This window comes from Tamandua tetradactyla, chromosome 16 (assembly GCF_023851605.1).
Source record: "Tamandua tetradactyla isolate mTamTet1 chromosome 16, mTamTet1.pri, whole genome shotgun sequence".
Lineage (NCBI taxonomy): Eukaryota > Metazoa > Chordata > Mammalia > Pilosa > Myrmecophagidae > Tamandua > Tamandua tetradactyla.
The window spans coordinates 2,526,990-2,544,351 of NC_135342.1; the positions used below are offsets into that span (position 1 = coordinate 2,526,990).

At 40.4% G+C, this 17,362-nt stretch overlaps 2 protein-coding genes across 2 annotated transcripts; one reads left to right on the top strand and one right to left on the bottom strand.

The window, feature by feature from the left end:
• The first annotated feature begins 940 nt into the window (after nt 1–940).
• Nucleotides 941–1,879, top strand: LOC143660021 (olfactory receptor 6Z7-like). The gene has a single exon (XM_077133371.1). It carries the CDS (start codon nt 941–943, stop codon nt 1,877–1,879), a length of 939 nt encoding a protein of 312 aa, XP_076989486.1.
• Nucleotides 1,880–10,121: 8,242 nt separating this feature from the next.
• On the bottom strand, nt 10,122–11,060 carry LOC143658569 (olfactory receptor 6Z7-like). Its single transcript, XM_077130665.1, has one exon. The coding sequence runs from the start codon at nt 11,058–11,060 to the stop codon at nt 10,122–10,124; it is 939 nt and encodes a 312-aa protein (XP_076986780.1).
• Between the last annotated feature and the right edge of the window lie 6,302 nt (nt 11,061–17,362).

Below are 17,362 nucleotides of genomic sequence, written 5' to 3' on the forward strand. Positions count from 1 at the left end.
CTTGGATAAACAGTACATACTCTATACAACGTAGGGAGAAAGGAATAGATTTTTCAAATAAGACCTTAATTGCAAAATATCTCAGCATTGCCATTTAATGACTCAATCTCTTAATGCCTGCGAACTTCAGCGCAGTCACATGTAGAATGAGAAAAATAGTGCTTAGTTCTGTAAAGTCATGAAAATTAATTGATCTCCATGTATTTAAAATTACCAGCACAAGTGCTTGCCCATGCAAAATAAATAAATAAATAAATAAAATAAAAGAACCGGCACAATGAAGGGGCATATAGATGACAGTTGACATATATAGTTTTTTTCCCCTACCAAAAAAAAAAAGATTATCTTTCTGGAAGGAGTCATCTTTAGAAATACTCAGAAAGGAAACTTCTCATTTATACTTTTACTAGAAAACCATTCTTGCTGGCATTTTCTTCTAAGACATAGTAGCAAATATTCTCTAGAAGTACACACAAATTGAGAGAGATATACTTCTCAGAATAAGAGAATTGTGAGCCTTCCTTTATCTAAAACGTTGCATAGACCTTTTGGAGTCCTGGGAATTTTTTGAGAAAATAAAACAGGAAAGAAAGAAATCCCATTTAGAAAAGACCACTCTAGGTAATCAAAAATAACAAGTAAGTCCTCACTATATAAAACACCTTCTCACCTATTTCTGTGCGCAACATTCGTTAGGACCAAGGACATCAGGGGTCAGATATAATCCCCAGTTTACAGATGAGATAACTGAGGCTCCCAAAGATTGAATGACTTGCCTGTGTAAGATTTAGTAAGTTTTCTGTTTCCAATTCTGCAATTTTCCAGTTGTTCCCTACGGATCCTCTCAACAGCAGTCAACACACAGCCAAGTGGGGCCCTGACAGATACCCTCTCCCTTTGTTCACTAATAGATTTCTAAAAACTATTTTTCTTCACTTAGATGGAGAAGTCTCTAGAATCGGCCAATAGGTCCAGGATCCAGGAGTTTATCCTGCTGGGATTGTCTGCCAGTCAAGACTTCAGAGACGGCCTGTTTTTCATCTTTCTGACCCTCTACCTGCTGACCCTTCTGGAGAACACGCTCATCATCTACCTCATCTTCAGGTACCGCGAGCTCCGCAAGCCCATGTACTTCTTCTTGGGCCACCTGAGCTGCCTGGAGATGTGCTACGTGTCAGTGACCATGCCCAGCCTGCTTGTGGGGCTGAGGGCCAATCCTTGCCGTGTGTCCTTCACTGCCTGCATAACCCAGCTCTTTTTATTCATTTCCTTCATTGGTACCAAGTGCACCCTGCTGGCCTCCATGGCCTATGACCGCTACGTGGCCATCTGCCGCCCACTCCACTACCCACTGCTCATGCGGCCCCAGGTCTGCCTGGGCTTGGCCATGTCCTCATGGTTTGGTGGACTAATGGTCTCAGTGATCAAGACGACATGCATTGCCAGCCTCTCCTACTGTGGCTCCAACGTCCTCAACCACTTCTTCTGTGATGTCTCCCCTCTGCTCAACCTGTCCTGCACCCACGTGTCCCCGACGGAGCTGGTGGACTTTGTCTCTGCCCTTGTCATCTTCTGCGGATCATTACTAGTCGCTCTGGCCTCATACGTGGCCATCGGCAGGGCCGTGTTCTGCATGCCCTCGGCGGCTGCCCGCTGCAAAGCCCTGTCCACCTGCGCCTCCCACCTGGCTGTGATGGGCATCTTCTACTCAGTGGTCCTCTTTGTCTATTCCCGCCCCAGCCGCATTGAATCCACAGACCTCAACAAGGTGCTGTCGGTCATCTACACGGTGGTCACGCCCATGTGCAGCCCCATCATCTACTGCCTGCGGAACAGGGAGGTCCACACGGCGCTGCGGAAATCTCTCCATGGGTGCTGAGTCTCCCCAGGGACCCCTGAAAATTTCCCACTTCTGACTTAAGAATGCCCATGTCCTGGAACCTTGAGTAGGGCATGAGATTTTGTTGGTTTGTCCAGAGTGATGCCCTGATAAATCCCAGAGTGATTTGAACAGTGAATAAAAAAGTATTTGCAAAGTCCCCTTCAGGGAATGGTGAGAAAGGGGGAAAATTCAACTTCCCCAAGTTGAATTCTTGATATTCTCACAAGCAGTGTGGACAACCAAAGCTATAGGCTGAGCCCCCAATCTTGGGGTTTGTTCATATGAAACTTAACCCCACAAAGGATAGGTCAAGCCTACCTAAAATTAGGCTTAAGAGTCACCCCCAAGAGAACCTCTTTTGTTGCTCAGATGTGGCCTCTCTCCAGCCAATACGACAAGCAAACTCACCGCCCTACCCCTGTCTACGTGGGACATGACTCCCAGGGGTGTGGCCTTCCTGGCAACATGGGACAGAAATCCTAGAATGAGCTGAGACTCAGTATCAAGGGATTGAGAAAACCTTCTAGACCAAAAGGGGGAAGAGTGAAATGAGACAAAATAAAGTGTCAATGGCTGAGAGATTCCAAACAGAGTGCAGAGGTTATCCTGGAGGTTATTCTTACACATTAAATAGATATCACCTTGTTAGTCAAGATGTAGTGGAGAGGCTGGAAGGAACTGCCTCAAAATGTAGAGCTGTGTTCCAGTAGCCATGTTTCTTGAAGATGATTGCATAATGATAAAGCTTTCACAATGTGACTGTGTGATTGTGAAAACCTTGTGTCTGATGTTCCTTTTATCTACCTTATCAACAGACAAGTAAAACATATGGAATAAAAATTAAAAATAGGGTGAACAAATGTTAAAATAAACTTAGATTGAAATGCTAGTGATTAAGGAAAGGAAAGGGTAAGGAGTATGGTATGTATGATTTTTTTCTGTTGTCTTTTTATTTCTTTTTCTGAATTGATGCGAATGTTCGAAGAAATGATCATGATGATGAACATGCAACTATGTGATGATATTGTGAATTACTGATTATATATGTAGAACAGAATGATCAAATGTTAAGAATGTTTGTGTTTCTTTGTTGTCATATTTTTTTAATTTAAAAATTTAAAAAAAACCCCCCAAAAAAATTCTCATGTCTAAAAATGCCTACACAAGTTCCAAGGGCAAATAGAAACCTGGAGGAAAATATTTGCAACATGATATATGAAGACTTTCTACGATAAATAAGAAAAGTGTGACTACTCCATGGAAAAACAAAAGGAAACTGTCATGAGCAGGACAGTTATGGAAGAAGAGATATAAGCTGCCTGATAACTGCAAAGGGACACACAATCTGTTAGTCCAAGACATGCAAATTTAAACAGAAGATGGCAATTCCCCCTTGTACACTGAAAAATAGTTTAAATATATAATACATGCATAGAATGCTTTTGCAAAATCGGGAATTACGGAGGAAATATTATTTTACAGGAAATTATTTGAAATAACTTAAATGTCCACCAGTAGGGGATTATTTAAATATATTGTTATAGCCACACTGTGAAATAATATGCAGCTATTAAAGAAACTAAATTGGACTTGTAGATATTGATATGGAGAGATGGCCCAGGTATGTTGATAAGTCAAAAATAAAAAAGCAGTATATGAATATGTCAAAATTTTAGTAAAATAATAGTGGTGATGATTTTAATCTTTATTTATGTTAATATATGCCTAGAAAAGAATCTGAAAGAATATTTATCAAATAGCTATTAGTTGTTATTTTTAAGGATTGGATTATAGGGGCTCATTTTCTATTTTACATATTTGAATTTTTGCAGTAAGTCTGTATTACTTTTATAACTGGAGAAATAAACATATTATAACAAAAAGAAGAAATTTAAATATGACTAGAAGATTTTTATATTTTATTTTAAGCAATAAGAGCTCATGTTGTTGACAGTTCCCCAAGGGATATGAGCATGTTCTCATGTTTACAAACAGGTACATTTTTAGAAAGGCAGTTTGTTAATAAACACAAAATCCTTGGAAATCTGAATAACCTTACACTCATCGATTCCATTTGGGGAATTTATCCTGAAGTAAAATATTAAAGATATGAGCAAACACTGAGCAATTTCAGATATCCACTCAGAACTATTTTGCACAAAGACAAACCAACGCTTCCACAAGAAAGAGTAACAGAAGTAGCAAAAACCCTATGGAATGATTTCCAACCTCCACAACTACAAAATAAATGAAAATCAAAGTAGTAAGATATATTTACAGATACAAAATTGAAATAAAAAAAATTAAAACATTTGAGAAACCTCAGCATTTGTGTGGATATGGGGACAAAAGCTCTCTCAAAGAGGGTCGTGATAATGCAGAATTAGGGCATGGCTTGTGGAAAGCAACTCTCCAAGCAATTTAAAATGGGTAAAATTTAAATGTACCAATACTGGTCAATTTTTAGACCTGCATACACTTTGACAAAGCAATTACAACTTCTTCCAGTTTTCGCCATCACAGCAGGTTTTCAGGCTCTTCGCCCATGCATCTTTCCCTCTACGTTGCAGGAACGTTTTGTGAGGGGGAGTTCCCGGGCACTGGGGAGCAGAAGGAGTCATGACATTGGTTCTGCCAATGAGTCATGATGTCACTTCTCACCAAAACTTTTAATTCCTGGGATGAGACACCCCAGATCGCTCTCTTCTCTCTTGCATGGAGACTAGCAAAGTTCAAAATGGCGGCTGCTCCCTCCACCTGGGTTCTTTCCCTGTGGTCAGCAGATGGCCCTGCCAGCCTGCAGTGGGCATGGAGCGTGAGACACTGACCAACCTTAACTGAATTGAGCTGCTAGGGCTTCAGGGTATTGTCATAGTATCACCTAGCCTTCCCAAGAAAATGCCAATATATTCAAACGTGTGGGCAAAGATGACTAAATAAGGTACTCTACCATTGCAAACATAATAACAATGAACTAAAAATAACTAAATACTTATCTATAAGGAAATGGGTAGATCATGTATGTGTGTATCTTTGAAAAGGTCATGACAATTCCTTGCGCTCCTGCCTTGCAGATGGTATTGCTAAATGATGGAAGCAGGACACCCAACAATGTGATATGGGAAGTGGGGCACTTTGATTCCAATTGCGGAGAGAAAAGCACATAGTGTCAGTTGATGCAACTTCCTTCTCCTGAGCTGTATACGAAACACTTTGTAAATTTCATCTCGTGTAAACTTTGCAGCACTGCCATGAGAAAGGTACTGCTACTATCTCCAATTGGGGCTGAGGAAGATGAGTTTCAGGGTGTGCAACACAGGTAACAGCTCTAAAACAGTAACTTATTTTGTACCCGCTTGACTTTACATGCCCATTGCTCCTGGATGCTGCAAAATTAAGCCAACTTGGCCAGGAAAGAGCACCCTGTCTCTGCTCTTCAGGTCCCTCATAAAAATACCTGGCACCATTTTAAGTAGTTTACATGAATGATCTCATCTTCACCTCAATCTTATGATGCAATTTCTATTATTTTACTCATTTTGTAGACTTGGCAGTGAAGGGAGATCACTGAGGTGACACAGCCAGTAGGTGTTAGGGACGGGATTCCATTTCTCTGTCTACCCTTCCTCTTCCCCAGTGCCAGGTCTCTGGTCTAGAGAGCACAGCCTGGAGCCCCATCTGCCATTATGTGCCCAACAATTCTCACAACTCCTCTTTCCTCAGAGACTATTTGCTACTCCCCTTCCCTTCAGTGCTCGAGCCAGGTGCATGTGGGAGGCTCCCGGTCAGCGTCCACTGCCCACAGTACTTGGCTTTCTCCAGGGCTGCTGCTGTCTGTGCTGAATCAGTCGCTGTGGTCAATGGGTGGGGTGGTGGTGGAGGATTCTAGTCGGCCAGGCCGGTGCCTCATGTTAATTTGGGAGCAGGAATGACAGTTCACTCAAGACATACAAGTGAGACACTGGGATGAGTCAACGTCATACTCTCTACTCAGCCACGAGGCCATGAGGGGAATGGGCTGTAAGATGGGGAAGGAGGAAGAATGGAAAGGCAGTGAGCCCAATCACTCCCAGTGCTTTCTGGCACTGGTTTGTCAGCTGAAGAGCAGAAGGAGTTTGTGCGAGAGGCAGAATGGAGCCAGTAAAAAGTGGGCAGTGATGGCTACAATTACAGTGGCTATTAATATCCCAGTGCAGCCCACTTTGGCATGCAGGACTAGGACAGTGGGCACGCAGAAGGGAGGTGACTAAGTCAGGCAGATATGAGGGAAACACGAGATATGAAGCCAGACCTAAGTTCAAATCCACACATTAGGAGGGTGGCTTAGCCTCCTTAGTCTCAGATCCCTCATATTCCCAATAGGGATAGCAATCTACTTTCCAGGATTCTTGGGAGGAGTAGAGCTTTATGTGCAAATGGCCATTGCAGAGATTGGCACCTATTCATAAAAAGAGCTAGTATAGCAGAGTAGTTATGTTCTGAACTCAGGATGACTGGATTTACATCCTAGACCCATCTCTTACTAGCAAATAGCAAAGCTATTTGGGCAAGTTATTTAAGATCTCTGGGCCATGGCTTCCTTACATAAAATAAGAATAATAGGATTTAATTCAGGTAGCTGATACTATTTGCTAACAACCTTTTCTTCATTTACTGCCCCTACCATGACTTGCTGTGCATGACATACACTTCCCTGCTCCCACTTACTTTCACTTGACCACATCACTTGATTCACTTGATTTGGCTAATGGAATGTGGACAAAATTGACACAATGTCCTTTCCAAGCTGAAGCCTTAAGAAGCACTGAGTATTTCCATTTGTCTTCTTGGACTTCTTTAATTTACCTTGAGAGGACTGTATCATATGGCTGACAGTTCCTGGATAAGAAACAGGTGAAGCAGACCTGAACCTAACCCAACGCCTGAAGCAGGGCCACTCAGGTTAGCCAATAGATTTATGATCCAGAAAAAAATTGTCATTGAAGACACTGAGTTTTGGGGATTTCTTTTTACACAGAATTACTGTGTCAATAGCTGGCTAATACAGTAATGCTGAACTAGTGAGATGATGGGTTCAGCCAAAAAAAAATAGTTATTTAAACAGGATAGAATCTTATTTCTCATTATTGTAAGATTATTAGTGGTTTCAATTCTGAATTAATATGGCAGCCCAAAATGTCAGAGAACCAGATTTCCTCAATCTTGACCCACCATTCTCAACACATAGAGTCCAGGTCTGCACTCAATGTGGCTGCTCCAGTTCCGGCCATCGTGCCTGTATTCCAACCATAAGGGGGAGGACCAAGGAAGAGGAAGAAATTCCTATTCCTATGAAAGGCATGACAGGAAATTTCTCCATTGGCCAAGTCATGTGGTCTTATCTAGAGACTGAGAGGAAGCTTGAAATGCAGCTTTTGTTCTGGGTGGTCATGTCCCCAGCTGAGCTTCAGTGGCCCAGTTAGTAAAGGAAGAAGGAAAAAATATTTTGGGGAGATTATTGGCAGTCTTTGCCACAGAAGCCTCCCTTTGAGTGTGGTTTTGAGGTTAAAAATAAGAAAATCTTTATAAAGGGCTTCGCATAGCATCTGAAATACAGAAAGCTTTTCATAAAGGAGTAAGTAAATTTACAGGCATAAATCATTGGAAATATGAAGATCAATAAGACATTGCCTTCCATCAAGGTGTGTTTGATTATTATATTTATATTTATGTAAATAATATATTGCATATTTATATTATAATATATCATATATATTTATTATTCATTTATTTATCAACTACGGTTACTGAGTGCCTAACACACACCAGGCCTTGTTCTTAGCGCTGGCACCAAGAAAGAAGGGCGAGGTCACGCACTTATCGTGTGTGTTCTGAATTTGAATTTACTTTCAAATCGTATGGATTAAGGAACATTCTGCTATGTCTGAGTATCACGGCAATGAGAGAAAACTCTGAGAAGAAAGAAAACTCCTTAAAGGGAGGACAAGGCTTCCTAGCAGACAGAACAACGTGTGCAAAGGTGCACCGGTACACAGAGTGCAACATGCAGAGCTCAGCGTAGGTGACACCGAAACTCATCTGGTGCCTCGACTTCCCAGTTGAAAGGTATGGCTCTACCTTATGGACAGAAGAGAGAGTTTATAGTGTTTCTTTTTAAAAAACAAAACAAAACAAAAAAACATTTAAAACATTTTTTATTACAAAAACGATACAAGCTTACCAGAGAAAATTGTCAGAGGACAACAGAGAAAATGAAAGAAAGCACTTGCAAAGTTGTCCACCCAATCGCAATCACCACTAATATTTTATAGCATTAATTGAAAACCCTTCGCTACATACATATAGACACATATTGCATTTTAAAAACAGAAGCAGAGTTATGCCATATGTACAGTTTTATTAACCTATACAAATTATCATTTACAAATAAATTCTTGGCAATAAACATACTTGCACAAAGTTATTTATCATGACACCTTAATATTCCAATGTGTGAATATACTGCAGTTTATTTTAACCAACCCATTATTGTTGAATGATTTCCATTGTAAAGCACACTGCTGTGAATATCCTCACTGCTACATTGTTGCAAGCAACTTAAATTATTTTCTTGGCATATATTCCTTATGGTGGTATGCTAAGACAATGACCACACATACTGAGGTTTTTGATGCATGTTACCAAGTTACCCTCCAGAAACATTGCACTAATTTCAATTAATGACTTCTTTCATTGCTTAAATTTACACCAAAAAAATGCTCTCACTCTCCTTGCACTTTTGGGTGTGTCTAGTATGCATTCTCAAAAAAAAAATCTATGAAAGTATATGTAGGGGTTCATAAAGCTTTTGCTTTTAAAAACAGAATTTTATTATACACATTACTCTAAATTTTACCTTTTTACTAGCAAATATATCCATTCCTTCAGGCCAATTCATAAAGCTATAACAAATTGTTTTTAATAGTTCATAAAATTTTACAATGTGACGTCACTATAACTTATTCAATCATTATCCAGTTAATGAATATTCACATTATTTCTGGTTTGCTCCACTTAGAATAATGTTACCATAAACAACCTATGCATGTGTTTTTACAGACTGGCACTTTAACTTGCCTATGAGATATTTGCAAAAGTGGAGATGCTGGGTCAAAGTGTACACACTGTTAGTGTTTTAATAGTTGTTACCAAGTTGTTTTCCAGGAAAGATGATAATGATGCTGGTTATTATGTTTAATAAGTGGTGCCCCACCAGCAATGTATGATATAGTGCCACTTTCCTACAGCCTTACTACCTTTATGCATTAAAAGCTATTTAAATTTTTCCTGACATAATGCAAGGATGGTATAATTTGCTGTAATTGATATTTTTACTATGTACCAGTGAGAATTTTTATGTTCGTTCATAATTTTCATTGTTCCACCTATGAATTACTTGTTTGCAACTACTCCCAATCTTATTTAATCTTTGTATATAAGTAAATTTAATACATAATGCATATTTATATATTTTATATAATTAATATTACATATATATTTAAAGGCAAGATATTGGCCACTTTGGAAAGCAGTTCAACAGTTCCTCAAAATTTAAATATAGTTACCATTATGACTCAGAAGTTCTTCTTCTCCTAGGTATATACCCAAGAAAAACAAATTAGTGTCCTTCCTGGACCATGCACCAAAAAAAAAAAATCTAACATCCATACAAAAATGTGTATACAAATGTTCACAGCAGCATTATTCACAATAGCCAAAAAGAAATAACCCAAAAACCCATCAACTGATGAATAAACATAGTGCAGCATATACATAGAATGGAATATTACTGAGCAATAATAAGGAATGAAGTACTAATGCATGTTACTGATGAATGAAATTTATAAATGTTAGACAAAAGAAGCTAGTCACAAAATGCCACATTGTGCGATTCCATTTAAATGAAATGTCCAAAATAAGCAAATCCAAAGAGATGTAAGGTAGATTGATTATTTCCAGGGACTGAGGGCATGGAGAGAATGGGGAGTAATTGCTAACAGGTATAGGATTTCGTTGGGGGCTGATGAAATGTTGTATAATTAGATGAAGATGATTGTACAACTTTGTGAATGTACTAAAACCCACTGTATTGTGTACAGTTTTAAAAGATGGAATTTATAGTAAGTGAATTCTACCCTAATAAAAAAGTTGACCATTGATAACTTGAGAGCTGTCCCATGCCTCAGTCATCTGGTCAACCTCAGGACCCATGCAAGTTTCTATGGAGAGCTGCTTGGACCTCCTTGTTCCGCAGGCAGTAGATGATGGGGTTGCACATGGGTGTGACCACCGTGTAGATGACTGACAGCACCTTGTTGAGGTCCATGGCTTCGATGCGGCTCGGGCGGGCATAGATGAAGAGAGTGGCCGAGTAGAAGATGCCCACCACGACCAGGTGGGAGGTGCAGGTGGAGAAGGCCTTGCGGCGGGCAGCTGCTGATGGCATGCACAGCACAGCCCTGCCAATGGCCACATACGAGGCTATGGCCACAAGGAGGGAACCCCAGAGGATGATGATAGCAGAGATGAAGTCCACCAGCTCTGTCAGGGCCACGTGGGTGCAGGACAAGTTGAGCAGAGGGGAGACGTCACAGAAGAAATGATTGAGGACATTGGGGCCACAGTAAGAGAGACTGGCTATGCACGCTGTTTTGATCACTGAGACCGTTAGTCCACCAAGCCACGAAGACAAGGACAAGCTCAGGCAGACCTGGGGCCTCATGAGCAGTGGGTAGTGGAGTGGGTGGCAGATAGCCACATAGCGGTCATAGGCCATGGAGGCCAGCAGGGTGCACTCCGTGCAGATAAGGGAGATGAAGAAGAAGAGTTGGGTCATGCAGGCTGTGAAGGGCACATGGCAGGGTCCAATCCACAGCCCCACGAGCAGGCTGGGCATGGTCACTGACACGTAGCACATCTCCAGGCAGCTCAGATTGCCAAGGAAGAAGTACATGGGTTTGCGGAGCTCACTGTGACTGCAAATGAGGTAAATGATGAGCGTGTTTTCCAGGAGGGTCAGAAGGTATAGTGTCAAGAAGACAGCAAACAGGGCATCTCTTACACCCATCCTGGTGGACAAACCCAGAAGGACAAACTCTTGGACTCTGGTTATATTGCCCACCTCCACGGACTTCTCCATCTAAGAATGAAATATATTTGCAAAATATTTGGTAAATCTATCTCTCTATATTTTGCCTCATCACAGGGTCAAGTCATTAACTCACTTGGGTAAATGAAATAAATTCTTGTCTGGTCTCCTAGCTTCCATTCATGCATTCTACAGTCTTTCTCACATAGATGCTGGAAGGGTTTTTTAAAATCATAGATCATATTGGGTCCCTCACCTGGTTAAAATTCTTCATTGATTCCCTATTGCTCTTAAACAGCAAGTTCCTTCAAGATCCTGAATGTTCGGATTCCCGCTGATTCTTTCAGGCTTAACTCATTTTATGCTTTCTTTTGCTCTACTAACTGAAGCCCCATGGGTGCCCCCTCACTTCTTTAAATGTACCAAGTTCTTTCAAGCCTAAAGAACTCTACCATGAGCTCCCTTCTGTTTGGAACACCCTTTTCACATTCTTTTTCCCCTTTCCTGGCTTTTTGGCATCCTTAACATCAGTTTTGATGCCCTGTCCCCATATGAGATTGCCTCGAAAATTCTGTATCAAACTTCTTCCCACCCTATATTATTATTCTTTCTCCCTGTATCCCATCATTTCCTTTCAAAATGATGTGAAATTATGTGCACATAATGACACTTGTCATTGTCTCTCCAACTGTACTGAAAGCCTCATGAAGGCAGCGACTGTGCTTGTCTCCTTCAGCACTGCATCCTCGGGGTTCAGCAAAGAGAAACATCGCCAGGCACATTGTAGGTACCAGCACCTGCTTACTCAGTGCACAGGGGACCAAAGATGGATTTCCAGGCATTGCACCTCCTGGCAGGCTGGTAGCAGCAAACGCTTTTAGGGGGTGCTGGTGGGGAGCCTTAGGAATCCTCAAAGTGGCCTTGCTATTCCACCTCTGATGATTGTTGACTTTGGTAGAAAGTCGGTAGAGTGTGATTGAAAGACCATGCACCTTGGGGTAAAAATCTACCAGGTCTGTCTTTCTAGAATTTCACCTGGTTTACATAAGCCTCCGTTTTCTCCTCTTCATAGAGTGGGGAGAATGATATTGGCTCCCATGAGGTGTTGTAGAGATTACATGAGAAAATTAAAGGGAAAGTTTTATACAAATGGATATTACTTTTGATAAAATTGGACCAGTCTCTTATTTAGCTTAAATTTTACAAAATTCTACACTGGACTTCAGTGGTTCACTGGGGCATCTTGGAGTAGAGAAAAATTCTCGTCTCACCTATTACAAAGCACAATTTCCCAAGTGATTTGATGGCATGTATAGAAGAATTCATTGACATTTATTGAGACAAAAACAAGTTATGGTAGTTTCTAGAAAAATCTATGGAAATTTTATCCATGATTTCTTCTAGAGAGGTCTCTGCCCACCCCCCTACAAAAATAGATATTATATTTATTTCTGGGTTCCTGGCACCATATCATGAAAGATTTCATTCATTTCTCAATCTCCTGAAAAGTAGGTGTTTTCCTTACTGTTAAAAATGAGGAAGCTGTGTGTCCCAGAGGCTACAATCAGGAAGTAAAGACATGGAAATCATTCAAATCAGTTCTGTCTGATTTTACTACCCAACAGTACCTTGCATGAGATTGCATTGTTTAAGAAAGGAGTCATGTGTAAATTTGGAATGCAAGGAGGTTCCTCAAATTTTGTCTCTCAAATTTTGGTCTGTAGGCCAGATCAATACATTAAAATCACCTGGGAGCTTGTTAGAAATGCGGAATCAAATTCATCCCAGAACCTACACTTTAACAAGACATATTGGAGATATGGAATTTGAGGAATGTTAGTCTAGAAGATGAGGACAGTAATCTTTGACAAAGTCAATAATAAAATCCATGTACTCTGACCAATCCTATGAAATTAAAGCTTATTTCAACTATACATTGACTGATGTAAACTTGGATTTATAAGACAGATCTAGTGTTGACAATGGATTTAGATTCTACATCGCAGGCATTTTATGCAATTCTCTCATTTAAGCCTTAAAGCAATCTTGAAAGATAAAATTATATTTCCCCCATTCTATGCCCTTTATATTTAATTGTTTTAGCTTAAATTTATTTTAAATTAAATATGGAAAAATGGTGAAAATTCAAATTATACTAAAGGACATAAAGAGAAAAATAATTTTTCCTTCCATCCCAATTCCCTTTTGTGGAATTAACTACTCTTACTAATTTCTTGTTTGTCTTCCATGAAATATTCTTTACTTAATCAAAATTATATGTACATGTTGTGCAAAATTTGTGTGAAAATGAGGGGGGATTATATGATATAACGTACAATATATATTCATGCATAATATAACTGTTTTATATAAGCATATATGTATATATGTAATATCCCCTCATTTTCACACAAAGTTTGCACACTACACATGCTGTTGTCCACTTTGCACTTTTTTGCTTTACAAATAATCTTGCCACCTATTGTGACTGCTATTCTCTTGCCAATTCTCTTTAAATCCTACTGCTTACGTAAAAGAGAAGGCCCCAGATTGGTTCTCGTTTAGCTTTACATCTCTGTAACATTTGCTAAACTTCTCTTTTACCAAACTGAGAGCAGCCTCCAGGCTTTTCAGCAGTCAGGGGGTGTAGAATTATATCATACCGCCATTTTTTATTGGACTTTGCTTTTATTGTCACCTTCTACCTGTGGCAAGTGATACCAGTTCTTCTCTTTTCAGAGAAGAGTATAGAGTTCCAATTTGAAATAAACATATTTTAGCAAGAAAAGTAAGTTGGCTTGAGAAAAATGTGAAGTAAACAACAGGACAGCAGGACAGAGGTGTAGAAAATTTTTGGAAAATGGTATCTGAATGCTTGGAATTTAAGAAATAACAAATCGCTGTACCTTAATCTTATAGAGAGTGAGCTGAGACCCCATAGTTGTTGTCAGAGCTACAAAAGAGGTCTGGCTTGAGCCCATGCTCAACAGAAGTCTGTTTCCTTCAGGACAAGAGCAAGGTGGAGCTGTCCCCGGTCCTGAGACAAGCAGTTCTCACTGACCCAGAGGGCATCGGTGCCCAGGACTCTGCCCTTAGTCTGTTTTATCTTCATCTCTTTCACAAAATCTTCCCAGTTACAGCCCGTGAGCTACCTCTGCCCTTCCCTCCTGCCACACAGTGAATATGATGATATTCTAATCCTGGCCTGTTCTTCTGTTCCTTACAGGAGTCTTCTTTGGAGCAAATCAGACAGATTTTTGTATTCTGGACATGCCACTTCCTCCCCTAAGGTGCCTCTGAGCCAATCATTTAACCCCTCTGAGCCTCGATTGGCTATAAATAAATTCCTGGAATCTGAGGGTCAGAACGAAAGCTGGTAACAATAATTTCCTTTTTCTCCCCCAGTATTTACCAAAAGCAAGTGCTGCATCAAGGGCTTTCAAATCATATTTTTATCCCCCATCACAACAACACTGAGAGGTCAGTATCAATGTTCCCATTTTACAGATGTAAGAACTAAGTGCCAAAAAGTCAAACAGCTTCCCCAAGGCCTCTCAGCAGAAAGTTGTAGGACAGACTCAAACTTCCCAAGTCTGGTCAGCTCCATGGCCCATGCTTTTGTTCCTCAACACTTGTTGTGTTGTTTTGTGAAATTTCACTTTTTTTTTTTTCAAACAGTATTGGTTAAAAAGGAAAGGAAAATAAACCCTCCACTCTAGGAAGGGAATGTAAGTATTCGGGCCATTTGAAGTCACTATGTTTGACTTCCTCATTTTATATAGGAGGAAACCTACAAGAATGAAAGGGGTTTACTGATGTAATTACATAGAGTGGCTCTGAATTTCCCAATGTACCAGATGTGATGCGGCTGCAGCTATATCACCTTGGAATCCTGGAGCTAGGATCCCATTTAACCATCCCAATGGCCCTATACAAGAAATGTTCTTAGTTCTCTCTTACTGCTAGGGAGTTGGGGGCTTGGAAAGTAAAAGACATTTGCCCAATGATGAAGCTGCTTCTCCATTTGTAGATCAATGGCTTGGCTTACAAACGAAGAGCTGCACTCTAGAGACATATTCACTTTGTCCCTTCACAGATCTGAGTTTCAATTCCTTTAACTATAAACCTAACCTTATAGAAAATTAATGAAGCAATGAGGTTAAAGTGCTCCCATTCCCCTGAGGAAATCTGTTCCCTTCAGATAGTTGGCGGAGCTGTCCCCGGTTCTGAAGCAAGCACCGCTCTGTGGCCCGACACTGGCTGCGTCGGGGAGTTGTCTTTGGTTCTCAATAGGAGTCTCGCCCAGCAGCTCTAGCTCTGGGTGGTGGAATTCCCTTTGGGTCTAAAGAATCCCTCAATTGCCCTTCTCCATTGGTCTCCCCTCAATGGAATTCGGGATATCCCTCTGCTGTGATATACCTTCTCCTGCCTTTCCTTCTATTCACAGTTCTTCTTCCCTCTGTCCGGACTTACTCTGCCCTCAAGTCTACCAAGAATCAAACTTCATATTAATCCCCTCAGATACCAAGAGATGTGTTTGCTTATTCCAAAGAAGAACCAATACATTTCACCACAAAAGTCATATTGGTTCAGTGAAGAATCAGAGTAGTCAAGGTTATTTCATTTGTTTCATTTTGTTTCATCCATAAACATTTGCCAGGCATCAACAATGCGTTGCACACTGAGTAAGATTTGGTCTTCACCACAGGAGTTTGCCACCTGCTGCTCTCTCATTGAGTAAACCTGAGCTAGTTACTTAAACTCTCTAGGGCTCATTTACCTTTCCTGAAAATAAACGGATATACTTTTCCTCATCTCAAATTATGTAATGCTTTCATTATTATGTAAGAGTCAGTTAGACCCAGATTTGAATTTTAAATACTCCACTTAATAGCTGTGAGGCTCTGAACAATTACATGTCCTCATTGACACTCAGTTTCCTTATACGCAAATTTGGGATTATTTAGTGCTTACAAGATTGTCATGCACATAATTTCTGTCACATGTTAAGCAACAAATGTTAGCTATTATTATTAAGTAATATGACACCCAACTATAGGTATCGTATTTAAGATACACACACTATTTCATTAATCCAGGTTGTAAACATTTCGGTGAGCGAAGTATTTTTGTCTTCATTTTAGAGGAGAGACACTAAAGCTCAGAGAAGCGATGAAACTCGACCAAAGTCACAAACTAGTAAGTGTCATATCAAACCATCAAGTATGGGTCTGTTTATTTCTGAGGCCAGTTACTGTTCCTCTAGAAAATTCTGTGTGAAAGGAGTTTCACAGATTTGAATCTGTACGATGAAGTTATCCTTTTGCTTGACGTCTAAGTCAGATTCCAGGGCTGACATATTAATTTAATCCATGCTAAGAAGGGAGTAGTCATGTAAACAAGGCAGCAAGGCAGAGTAGGGGTTCCAGGAAGGACTGGTTACTTCCATAAGGGAGGATGGGGAAACCCCGTATAGGATAGACATTTTAACTGAGGCCTTGAAGAATTAGTGAAATTCCAAGTTAGAGAACAGGTGTCACTGGGCACCCCGGGAACAGGGAGGTACCACAGCAAAAGCACAAAGGTGTGGTGACACTGACCAACATCACTCAGCTAGCCGGGACTAAGGCCCAGGTTTTCAGCTCATAAACTTAGCATTCCTTTTTATTCATCCCTAAGAGAAATGTTCATATGGTAGAAGAAATTAGAATTAGAATTAGAATTAGAATTACATAGATTTGCACTCAAATCCCAAATCCTCCACAAATACTTGTGAGAAATCTATAATATTTGCTTATTCTTCCTTACCCTTGTTTCTCCTTCTGTAAAATAGGAACCATGTTAATTACATCTTAGGATCAACTACAGGATTACTGAGATCTAATAGGGAAAGCACTCAGAAAAGGGCCTAGCACAAATTGTATGTGACTAAATACCATTTTCTTTCTCCACATCTTGAGCTTCCCTCCACTTTGCCTCCAAGGTACTCCATCCAGTCTCCTTACCTGGAAAGCTCAAGTAAAATTGTTCTACCAAAACGGTTCTGGATTGCTGTCTTCCTTCTTTGGTGTGTGTAACCTGTGATCAGATGGCCTGAACATCCACTCTGGGACAGAATTTTTCAGAAATGGAACTACATAGGGCAGTCATCAGGAGACAAGAGAATTTCCTTGAATTCTTGACAGTCTGGAGGGAGCTGTCCTTGGTTCTGATATCACCCAGCCCCTCATCGCTCCTCTTCACACTGCATATGCCGAGCTGATGTTGGTCTGGGCAATCCCAAGTTGCCTCTATCTTCACAGCCAGTAGGCAAGCAGGGAGGCCAGCTTAAACCAAGCCTCAGCATCTCTGAG